At 34.4% G+C, this 13,029-nt stretch overlaps 1 protein-coding gene and 1 long non-coding RNA gene across 2 annotated transcripts; one reads left to right on the forward strand and one right to left on the reverse strand.

Moving 5' to 3' along the window:
• The first annotated feature begins 394 nt into the window (after positions 1–394).
• LOC114258928 (receptor-like protein 1) lies at positions 395–12,569 on the forward strand. The gene is made up of 6 exons (XM_082908156.1): positions 395–437; positions 1,107–1,274; positions 1,385–1,545; positions 9,797–10,010; positions 10,318–11,271; positions 11,335–12,569. Exons 1-6 carry the CDS (start codon positions 395–397, stop codon positions 12,567–12,569), a joined length of 2,775 nt encoding a protein of 924 aa, XP_082764282.1.
• On the reverse strand, positions 5,037–8,004 carry LOC145813027 (uncharacterized). The gene is made up of 3 exons (XR_014356328.1): positions 7,829–8,004; positions 6,826–6,864; positions 5,037–5,378 (listed from the first exon to the last, which is right to left on the reverse strand). It is a non-coding gene; the product is annotated as an uncharacterized LOC145813027 (long non-coding RNA).
• Positions 12,570–13,029: the final 460 nt, after the last annotated feature.

Here is a 13,029-nt window from a genome sequence, read left to right on the forward strand (position 1 = left end):
AAACATGACTTTAACCGAGTAAATGAAATAATAACTTTAACAGAGTAAAATTTTACTATTAATTTAAAACAGAGCATCAACAAATAATAGACAGATTACATATTATTATTATTATTATTATTAGAGTAAAAATTTACTCACTTTTAAATAGGGCATTAGCAAAATAAAATACTTGACATATATTACCAGAGCAAATCAAAGTAAAATTAATCTAATTGCAACAAAAATACTATCATTTGATCAAAGTCAATAAAAAAAAAATCATAATAAACAAAATATACATTGTTCAATCTTCAATCATATATGAAAAAACTTCAATAATTATGTACTCATCATTAGAATCAAAAATGATTTTTTTTTTACAAATTCGGATGAATTTTAAAGTTGATGATCTATGGGATTACGAACTCTATGGAATAGAATCGATGAAGAAAATAGTGTGTTGAAAGATTTGATTCAAATCTATACCATACATATTGAAGAGCAAGATCTTGCATGAAAAATTGGAAACAATTTTTTTTGTCCTTAAGGAAACATTCCTTCTTGTGGGGGTTCACAAAAAATAAAATAGTTGAGGTTGTTCTTTTCTCTAAAAAAGGGCTCCGCAAGGGGGTTTTGACCAAATAACTCTTGATTTATCCCATGCGACTGTTGTGTTCAATTAAAAATAATAAATACATATACATATATATTACGAATAAAAAATACATATGTATATAAAAAAATAACAAAAATACACATTATATATTTAATAAATATTTAAATAAAGCTGAAATATATATATTTTTGTATTTTTTAATTATTTTAAATTATATATACATAATATATAAGCGCTCCCTTAGACTTTCCCAACTTAAGAAGCTTCTATATATTCACACTTCCGTGCTCTCACTCCTGCTTCATGCAACTAAGATCCCACACCCTTACCCATGTCATATCGGATTGATACACAGTCCATGTAACACTTGTTTTGAGTTATAATTCCTGCATATTTTAACTGAATTATCTATTAGCAAGAGTTGATGATTTATTTCCTCAAACTTTTCATGTTAACGCGTTACTTTCATGAAGTCTCAATAACTTATTTTCTCAAAATTTTCATGTAGGTTTTGAAAAGCTATCAGTTTTGAGAAAATTGGAGACTCTAAATCTCAAATATAATGAATTCAATAACAGTCTTTTGCCATCTTTGAGTGCGTTTTCATCCCTTAAGACGCTTAATCTTGGTTGGAACAGATTCGAGGGATTATTTCCAACTCACGATATCTTCAATTGTGACACCTGTCTCTGAAAACTCAAGATTTTTCTTATTGGTGCAGGGAATTGTTATTGTATTTATAATTAAATATTTATCAAAATTTTTATGCAGGCTTTGAAAAGCTAGCAGTTTTGAGAAAACTGGAAATTCTAAATCTCGAACATAACGAATTCAATAATAGTCTTTTGCCATCTTTGAGTGCACTTACATCCCTTAAGACGCTTAATCTTGCTTCGAATAAATTTGAGGGATTACTTCCAGCTCACGGTATCTTCTTTTGTGTCATTGTCTCTGAAAATTCATGATTTTTTTTAAGTCAAGAAATTGTTATCATAATTATAATTATGTAATCATTCTTACTATTTTATATTGTTATTACTATGTTAGAAGTTCATGACTGTATATGTTATAAGTTCATGACTTTATTTATTTATTTATTAAACATTGTTATTATGATGTTGTTTCTTTGGGCAGAATTGGCTTCTTTGGGGAATGTGGAAACGTTGGATTTAAGTTCTAATAAACTTAGTGGGATCCAGGGTAAATCTTACAACTTCTTGAAACTTACATACCTGCCTCAAGTTTTCAATTAGAAGAGTAGAAGAACCATGTATTATATCATTTGTAGATTTTGATGTTAGTTACTAATAATAACACCTTTCCCATCCATTTGCATTGTAATCACTGATTTGGTTCATAATATCTCAGCAATATTATGAGCTGAACCATAATATTGGTAGGCAGAAAAGCTCCTCCTAATATGGGGAGTTGAGTCACTGGAAGTATACTCATTCATTAGTATCATTATTTTCACCAATAATTCTACACACGCGACCATTCATAGAATTTACCATAGAAAATATACTTTGAATGACATTAGTGGAGTAGTCTTTTTAGTTGTGGGTCCCATGACCTCATGCATATGATCATATATATATATATATATATATATTTTTTTTTTTATCGGCAAAAGAGAAGCTTTATTGATGGAAAACATAACGAGTATGATAACTTACTTCAATAAAGAAGAGGGTGCAAAAAGCATCGCAGTGAAACATTTGGATCCCAACTAGGTTGGCACCTAAACGCACACCAAATCATCTGCTAGCACACACTCAATGCTCCAAGTTGGTAAGAAACCAACAAACAGAGCGGAACAAAACAAAACAAAAACAACAAGGCTACAAAAGCACTCGGGTCACCATTGAATCACCAATCAACAACCATAAACTCTGCTAGATCTCAGCAATCCTGCTCACCTTAACATATCCGAAGACAGCTGCAACCTTCCACACTTAGCATGCTAGCAGCCCAAATCCAGGACTCCAGCAGATTGGACTTGATAATGCATATTTGAACCTTTGCCATCAGCCCAGAATCACACACATTCAAGCACAGACAGCAGCCCATAAACTCAGGTTGCACCATGACAGACCAACATAGCACACCACCAATTAACATCCATAAACTCTGATTGCACCAGTAGCAGACCAAAGACAAGGTACCAGCCCACTCACACACAGTAGAGATCATACCAGCAGATGCTCACACCATCCCCATCCACAACCATCTCAGCAACCCTGCTGACCGTAACATATCAGATGTCACTATGAATTTCAAAGCTGCAGCTACCCAGTAGAACAAAACAGATTAGCCCAGCAAGACAAAACCCCCCCAACCTTCCACACTTAGCATGCTAGCAGCCCAGACCCAGAATTCTAACAAAAATACTAGCATAGTCCAACACAAATCAGCTCAAAATAGTTCAGAACATCCTCTAATTTGACGCCAATTGAAAGTTAAATCATCAACTGAATAGGGAAGGTCTTTAATAGATGCTTTCAGCCAAAGTGCTGCTCTGATTTTGATATTTTCACTCAAGCCAGAGAGACTAGGTTGAGCCTCTACAAAGACACATTCATTCCTAAGTTTCCAAAGCGACCAAAGAACAATAAGGGGGATGGCTCTCCAAATTAGCCTATCAAAATTCTTGAACTTGGTAGCCATCCACCATTGGAGGAGATCATCTACGAAACATTGAGGTGCTATTTGATAAAACTTAAAACTGAAAATTAAAAATTAAGTACTAAAGCTAAATATTGAATTTTTTAAGCTGAAAAGTTGTTTGATGAAAATTTAAGTGTTGAATTAAAACAATTTATTTGATATGTATAATATTAAATTTAAAATTTATTATTTTTAAATTTATATTATGATAGTGAGTTGGTAGTGGTGGTGGTGGAGACTACAATGGTGCCTATAGCGCTAATGACAATGGTGGCATAGATAGAGAGATAGTGGTTGTGGTGATGGTGGAGGGTCGATGAAGTAGTGATAAAAAAAGGGGTGACGGCGGCGGTGTAATGGTGGTATTTATTGTGGTGGTGTTATGGCAACGGTGACAATGGTTGTAAAGGTGAAGGATTGTGGTAGTTTTTTAGTGTTGATGTTAGTGGCAGTGGCGACTGTGGTAGTAGTGAAATGATGGTGGTCGTGGAAGGGTGGCGGTGGCGGTGGCGGTGGCGGCAGGGACAACAGTAAAGGTGGTGATCGTAGCTATGGCGGTGATGATGATAGAGGTTGTGAAGTTATAACGGTGTATCTTGATACTTATGTATAAATTCAATCAGAATTAAGTAAGTTTTCTGTCACTTAAAATTTTCTTAATTTTTAGTTTACATTTTAAGAGCTACTTAAATTTTTAAGTGATACCATTTGTAGTTATCAGACAAGCTTAATTGATTTTTACTTAATACATTCAGTTTTAAGTGTTGAATTAGATTATCAAACACCACCTTAGTGTCAAAAAGCTATTTTACTCATTTGATAGCAATATACAACAATATATGCATATAGTGATAGTTTTAAATATGAATATATAAGAAGTATCCTATGAAAAGTGTTAAACATATATCTCACACCCTTGTTCAAGTGTTAGGTGTCTGACATTGGTATTTTTTATTTTGAGGAGTCCATGTAACTTAATTTCTCCTTCAACCATTGTTTACCTCAACTTTTGGTATTCTCTAGAATATATTATTTGGAGGACAACTCAGTTTCTTCAATCAACTTGATTTTTCTAGGATAAACTACAAAATGACAATGATCTTTAAAAAGATAAAAAAATAAAAATAAAAACTAAACCAAAACTATGTATGTAACTGGTAGCTATGAACATGATGGATTATCCTAGTGTTTTGTTTAATGTCGTTCTTCTAACCTTACAACTTTATTGAAAGATAGATCAAGTTAAATTTGCATTAACTAAATATGACCATAAGTTTACAATAACTGCAGGTTGTGAGACCTTGTCAAGATTGAAAAAGCTGGAGACTTTATCTCTTAGTGACAACCACTTCAACAAGAGCATCATTCTATGTTTAAGTTCATTGATATCTCTGAAGAATCTTTTTCTTGAATTCACTAACTTGGGAGATTCGTTTCCTGCCCGAGGCATGTCTATCTTTAATATAACTCCCAAAAATAATATATGTTATCCATCCTTATCTTACTAGTATCTTCTATTTTGTTTTATTGCATAATTAATAGTGCTTGAAAACTTGGAGATGTTGGGATTATTTGGATGTGGGCTTAGCTCCCTAACAATGCAAGGTATAACTCAACTTCCTTGATTAACTGGATGTAGGCATATCTTCTATTTTGTTTTATTGTAAAGGGCACAAGTGTAGTGTCACGCCCCAAACCCGCCCCTAAAAGTTTGGGCATGACCTATTCAGAAACGGACATGTAACATGGTAACATAACATACGGGGCCTTATCGGAAGCACGAAAAAAAATGGAAATAATGAAACAAATAAACTCCATTGAGCTACTTCTACATGCCAGGATCTCATTCATCACATGCATTATAGTGGATAGATAAAGTTCCAACTATAACCCGGAGCATATACATACACATTTACAATGCCAGCCCCATGATTGGGCGTATACAAAAAAAAATGAACATGAAAGTATATGCAACAACCTTAGAGGGACACCCATAAGCAAGTCAACATCTTAACAACTTGACAAAATAAATGGCTTATACAGTGCCTGGACATACGAAGGTTGACAAAAGAAAGCGGACGTCTTGGCTAGGACTGACCACCTGGTTGCTGACCTACAGAAACAGACATAATAGAGAGTGAGCCGGGCTCAGTGAATAGTAATACATAAATAAAATGATGCTTAACTTGAAACATAATACATGTCAATGTAATAGTCTGATTCTGTGCTAAGTACATAACGGCCTTAGGCCCAATCTTGCAACATAAACTTGATGGCTATAAGCTCTTGAAATGTGGTGGCACGAGGCCCTTGAAACATTTGCATAAAGCCCTTGAAACTTGTTTGACCTTGTAGCATATTCAAACTTGTAACATATACTTGAAACATACCTGAGCATACTTGAACATCATTCATTAATTCAAACGGAACATATTATAACCAGAGTGTTTCTTGTTGTATTATGTCATTTTCGTACGCTTAACAATAAGAGACTAATTCACATTCTCATGAGAGTCACATAATAATGCCAAACTTTGCACTTATATCGTAGATTCTGAATAACTTCCAATTCATAAACAATATAGCAAAATAACTTCAAATTCATATGGATACACATGGCTACTCTTATATTTACTCAGAATCTATTCTTCAAGAATGAACATAAATTCTTTTGGGTAAATGACTTAATTCACGTGTTCTATTAATCAATAGTATACACCGTTGTTTAATCGTTCTTATATGTTAACATAGTTGCCTTGCCTTGTAATTAATAGAGTCCTAATGGTAACCGTTACATCATTCCCACGAGTTGACATAATTAACGTAAAGTTAATAGGACAAAGTAAGCACATTTTCATTAGATTACAGATGACTTTATCGGTTTCACAATTCCACCGTTCGGCCCTTGGCCTGAGGGGTTCACACATTCACGATAGCCTTTAGGTTTCATAGATTCACAACTCATCACATCGGCCTTCGGCCCTTTGGATTCACAAGTTCACAAGTTTGGCCCTTGGCCTCATAGCTTCATAATTTCACAAATGGCCCCTGGCCACATAGGTTCATAGTTCACAAATGGCCCCTGGCCACATAAATTCACAAGTCGGCCCTTGGCCTCATAAATTCACAAGTTCACAAGTTTGGCCCTTGGCCTCATAGCTTCATAATTTCACAAATGGCCCCTGGCCACATAGGTTCATAGTTCACAAATGGCCCCTGGCCACATAAATTCACAAGTCGGCCCTTGGCCTCATAAATTCACAATTCACAACTCGGAAATTCATACTTCACAAATGGCCCTCGGCCACATCGTTTCATATTTCACAAGTTGGTGATCCATACTTCACAAATTCGAGATGCATATTTCACAAATCCTTTTTGATGTTTCCATAATTTCACAATGTTCCTCATATAGCATACACCTTTGGTGTTTCCATAATTTCACAATATTTACGTAGCATACATAACATACATGTCAACATAATTCTTATGACGAAGATCATAACGTCGATAACAATAATCATTAATGGTTAAAGATACATCGAAGTACTACTACTCACAGTGCTACAACGGAGTGCTTGGCCCTCCTGAAGTATGCCCTGTACACATATATAACTTAGTCATTAGTTCTCTTTCCTTCCTTTATTATTCTTCACAAGCCTACCATTATCCATCCATTATACCACAATTTCCTCCATCTCAATATATCTATATATAGAAATAGAAGATTACCATTCTTACAAACACAATATGGAATTTTTAATCAATCACTTCGATTTCAAGATAGGAAGGAATTGTATGGACATCTTCCATATTTTTCCAAAAATAAATCATTCTCTTGATTTTAATAACTAAGCAAGCCCACAAGTATTTAGCAAAATAATTTGGGATTAACCCATTTTGGAAAACTCTATATTTTAGGTCACAAAAATCAAAGTCAACATAGTCAATACCATCTCACATAATCAGTACAATTCAACATAAGCAACATGATTCAACTCAACATCATTAAATATAATTCAACATAATTCAAGAGAAATTCTTAAATTCCATTTCAACATTCCAAAACCACGTTCATATCATTCATACCATTAATAGATTATTTCCCCAATTTTCCCTTCACATGCTAGCATGAATTCCAATATTCATAACAAAGTTCATTCGCAAATTTTAAACATAATTTCAAACATTTCCAAATTCTAATTAAACTTGAACACGTATAATTCAATACCTCAATTTCATTATGCTACTTTCAATTTGGGCCATATCATTGGGTATCATCATTAATCAACCTAGGGTTTCAAGAAAAATGAGGATTTTTAACAAAAATTCACACTTCTTAAATTACCACTTTTAATTCCAATTTTCCCAATGATTCTACATCTAGGATTCACAATTCATCATTTTAACCCACCAATTTAACTCCCAACATCTTCAAACCATAAAACCCCAAATCTCATACTATACACTACAAGCTCTAAACATGGAAATTTTGTATTTAGATACTAAAATGTCACAAATCTATCTATGGATATAAGTTTTGAAGAGTATTCAAACCATTACCTCAATAATCAAGCAAAGAAGTGAGCTTGAGAAGAAGCCTTCACAAATCCAAGTTCTAATCGGGTAAAAACATTGATCCTCCCTTGTTCTCCATCCTTGATGCCAAAAACCATGGTGGATCATGAGCAAAGTAAAGGAATTCAAGGATTTGGGGCTAGGGTTTCGGACATGGAAGAGGGGAGAAGAAGAGAGGAAAATAAATTGCAAGAAATGGCCCCAAAATCCCGTTTTTAGAGCTGCTGTCCCGCACAGGCCACACGTGCGGCGCTATTCCCCGCACGTGCGGCTCTGCTTCCAGCACAGATGTGAAAATTTCAAACGGGTATAACTCTCTCATCGGGACTCCGTTCTAGGTCGTTCTTGTGTCCAAATCGAAGCCCCGGAAATAAGATTTCCAATGGTTCTAACCCCACATTCAAATTCAAAGTGTGGAAAAAGAAAAGGACAAATGAATGACGGCTGATCGTAGATTAACTATTCGAATTAAATTCGTTGGTCCAATCTTACTTTACCATCATACCACCACCTCAAACAATAACCCAAAATAAGGTAAGAACATTCCAAATACACTATTAAGAATGTCAAAAATGAGCCCATGCTCGAGCGGAGGGTAAAAAAAATTTCAAGCCGATACAATAAAGATCGCCATAACTCAGCAGATAATTCTTTAATTCCGATAGATATAGTTGAATTAAAACACATTAAACCCTAATTAAATAAGGATGACTTTCTATACGCATTTGGGGGTCATTACATGTAGCATGTGGGTTGCATTGGAATGGATCGAAATTTATTTGAAAACTTATGTTAGCTCCAGCCAAACTTTTAGAACATTAAGTTTGTTGCCTAAGTCCCTACTTTTTCAAAATGCCTCAGATTACTTGTCCAAAAGCCCAACCACAACACACACACACACAAACACACACACACACAAAAAAAACTGTCAGGACGCATAAATAAAACATAAAAATTACACCTCCTTACCCTATGTCAAGAAAACCAATCTCAGTTCGGTCCATTATGAAGTGAAAATCTTTTGAAGTACTTATAAAAGCAATAAGTCTGTCATGTTCACTATGTTCTCTGTAGTTGACTTCTAATGGCATTTGATCGTGGTCATATGCTCAGATTCTAAACTACTATCTAAGTGGAGCAAGATGAGACATCTAGATCTAAGGGTTAATTATTTCGACAAGGACATCTTACGGATTTTGGGTGCTCTCCCGTCACTTAAGTTTCTATCCTTAGCTGGCAATGCAATGGAAGGACCACTTTCTAACCAAGGTGCACGTATTTTCTTTTTCTTTTTCTTTTTTTTTTTTTTTAAATTCTTGCTCTTTAAGTTTATTTTTTTTTAAATTCTTGCTCTTTCAGTTTCTATCCTTAGCTTCATTTGAGTGTTGAGAAGACTTAGAGTAGTTGGAAAATGAAATCTTACAGCTACATACTGGCTAAGTGACTTTTCACATCTTTATTTCCTTTTCCACCTCCTGGTAAGCAAACTGTGGAAACTATGTTTTTGTTTATTGTGTTTCCTTTTCTGGTTTTTCTAATCTATCAATGCCATTGTAGACTGTAAAAATTTAAAATCATTTTTTTTAGTTGGCCCTGAAGCACTAACTGATTGAACTGGAAAAAATATATATATAAAAAAAATATAAAAAATAATAATTGTCCCTTCACTTTGGTAACCCAGGTGCCCATAAATGTAGGTTGCATTGCAGCATCAAATCCAATTCTGTTCATCTCTATTTTCTTTGTTTCAGTGTATTTAACATATTGTCCCTTCACTTTCGTAACAAAACTGACTTATAATGTTAGCAATTTGGAGGTCCTCATCCTCGCAGGCAATCGGCTCAATGGAACATTGCCAATGGAAGGCAAGAAATTTGTCATTTTAAGTTACATTGTTAATTTGTTTTCAAATGGATGTCAATTCGTCGTCTTTATTATTATTTTAATCTTAAGATCATTTTTGAGCTCTGTTATTTTGTAAGTTCTTTTGGCATCATTTATCTTTTATTATATGTTTTGGCAGGTTTAGCATCTTTCAACCATCTGGAGATCTTGGATTTGAGTTCAAATAAATTTAATGGGAGTGTTCCTCCATTCGTAGCGGCATCTTCTCTGAAAGCTTTATATTTGAGTTCAAATAAATTTAACGGTTCTTTACCCATTCCAGGTAAAACTCTACCATGATGGTTTGTTAATGTAATTGTAACAAACTAAATGACAAACAAAAAGAAATTTAAATAAAGATGCTAATTTGCTGGGTTTTATTTGTTTATTTGTTATTATTATTATTTTAAGTTGATTGCTTTGTGCTTGCTTAATTTGTTCATCATTGATGAAAAATTTGAACTATCAATATCTTTCCTTTTAAGAGGTAGTCAATTTCTTATAATAACAAACATTTTGAAGAGTATCGTATAAATTTCTTTTAGCATGACCAGTGAGATGGACATTACATTAATTTGTTGCTTTTGCAGGTTTATGTGAACTGAAGAAACTTGAAGTGCTCGATCTCAGCTATAACCACTTTAAAGGAATCCTTCCTTCATGCCTTAGCAATTTGACGTCTCTCAGGTTGTTTGATCTTTATGGGAACCAACTCACTGGAAACCATTTATCATCTCTGCTGGGCAGCCTCAATTCCCTAGAGTACATTGATCTTAGGCATAATCGATTTGAGGGATTATTCTCATTTAGCTCACTTACGAACCATTCCATGCTCCAGGTGGTTGCAATTACAAGTGATAATGACAAATTTGAGGTGGAAACTGAATATAAAGATTGTTTACCCCTGTTTCAGTTGAAGGACCTTGTGCTATCAAATTGTAATTTGAACAAGTTCTCTCATGATTTTCCGAAATTTCTCCTTCACCAGAACAAACTAAGTTCTATTGATCTCTCCCACAATAACTTGGAAGGTTCATTCCCAAACTGGCTACTTGTGAACAATACGGAACTGGAATTTTTAAGCCTGCGGAATAACTCTTTTGTTGGTGAATTTTGTTTGTCACCATATTACAATTCTTATACTAATTGGATGGATGTTTCAAACAATCAATTAATTGGGCATATTCAACTTAATATGGGCGAGATGGTTCCATATCTTATACACATAAACCTATCCAAGAATGCTTTTGAAGGTAGTATCCCATCCTCAATAGGTAAGATGAGAATTTTGGAGATTCTAGATTTATCCAGTAATAATCTTTCAGGAGAAGTACCGAAGCTATTAGTCAGAAATTGCAGATCTCTACGTTCTTTAGCGTTATCAAATAACAAATTTCATGGCCGAATGTTTTCAGATGACTTCAAATTGACTCAGATAGAGTATTTACGATTGAATGATAATCAGTTTACAGGGCCTTTAACAAATGTGATCTTCAATTTGTCTGAACTACATTTGCTGGATATTAGCAACAACAACATGTCAGGTAAGATTCTAGGTTCGATGAATAACATGATACGTTTGAGAACATTGATCATGTGAAATAATGCGTTTAATGGTCAGTTCCCATGTGCATTGGTTCCAAATGTGTTTATGGACATATCTCATAACTCATTTTCAGGATCACTTCCTTCTTGCTCAAACCCAAACTTGGGAATCGTGAGGCATATGCATTTGCAAGGGAACAAGTTTGCAGGTTTCATTCCAAAAGCTCTTCTTAATTCATCAAAACTTGTGACATTGGACATCAGTGACAACAACTTGTCTGGTAGCATTCCCCCGTCCATTAGGTTGCTTTCCAACCTCAGCATTCTTCTATTGAGAGGAAACCAATTGGGTGGTTCCATTCCAACACAACTGTGCCAACTGAATAAGATAAGCTTGATGGATCTTTCCAAAAACTCTTTTACGGGGTCTATACCTCATTGTTTAAGTAATATCACATTTGGGGCAATAGGGGCTACTGATCTTGCTTTCACTCAAACACCTTTAAATTTTTACCCTACTACGGATATCCACTATGTGTATGAAAATGTCTTAAACCCACAACTAGAAAGGGCCTTTGAGATTGATGGCCCGGATGGCTCATATGATAAAGTAGATGAAGTTGAGTTTGTTACTAAATGTAGGACTAACTCTTACTTGTCTGGCAGCATCCTTAATTTCATGTCCGGATTGGATTTGTCATGTAACAAACTAGCAGGTGAAATACCTTTTGAACTAGGGAAGTTAAGTAGTGTTCGTGCACTGAACTTGTCTCACAATCTCTTGACTGGACCCATCCCGAAGACCTTCTCTAGCCTTACCCAGGTAGAGAGTTTGGACCTTTCTTACAACAATTTGAGCGGAAACATCCCAACAGAACTAATTAATCGAAATTTTTTGGAAGTGTTCACTGTGGCTCACAACAATTTATCAGGTAAATTATTAGACAGGAAAGCACAGTTTGGGACCTTTGAAGCGAGCAGTTATGAGGGAAATCTATTTCTTTGTGGACCACCATTGGAGAAAAATTGCAGAGCCATTGTTGACTTGGCAAACTGGCCAACAACAGCATCCTCAGATGAAACTAAGGGGAAATTGTATGATATCGATCGAGTGGCTTTTTCTACAAGTTTTGTCGCAACATACATTACTTTCTTGTTTGGATTTGCTGTTGTTCTTTACATCAACCCGTACTGGCGACAAAGGTGGTTCGATCTGATTGAAGAGGGTATGTGTTCAAGTAATTATTTTGTTTATGATACTCTTTACAAGCTTTTACGTTTTCAGCCTTCTGTATAATTAGCTATGCATGGTTTGTTTTCATGGACAAGCACAACAAATGTTTATGATAGTTAACTTTCTATTTCCTATGAATAAAAAACAACGATTAGTACCCATTATTGTCTACTTATTTTCATCCTTTTTGTTGTTGTTGTTGCTGATGATGATTTGAAACATTTCTATCAACTTTTATGAGTTGATATTTTACTCGGGATGCATTACAAGTAGGGTCCTAGAAAACATATCTTGCTTTTTGAATTTTCTGGGTCGAACTAGGATGATTTTTTAATTTTATAAGAATTATTTTACTAACTTTTTATTTCATTAATATTTTATAATATGTAATGAAATAATCTCTAATTATTTCACAATTTAAATAATAACATCAATTTTATGGAGTCAATTTTATTAATACAAGAGATATATGTCACTTATTTTTTAAATTTTAAAAATCAAATGGTATGTATACTTTTCTTAT

The sequence above is a fragment of the Camellia sinensis genome, chromosome 15 (genome assembly GCF_055761805.1).
Source record: "Camellia sinensis isolate YWXY chromosome 15, ASM5576180v1, whole genome shotgun sequence".
Lineage (NCBI taxonomy): Eukaryota > Viridiplantae > Streptophyta > Magnoliopsida > Ericales > Theaceae > Camellia > Camellia sinensis.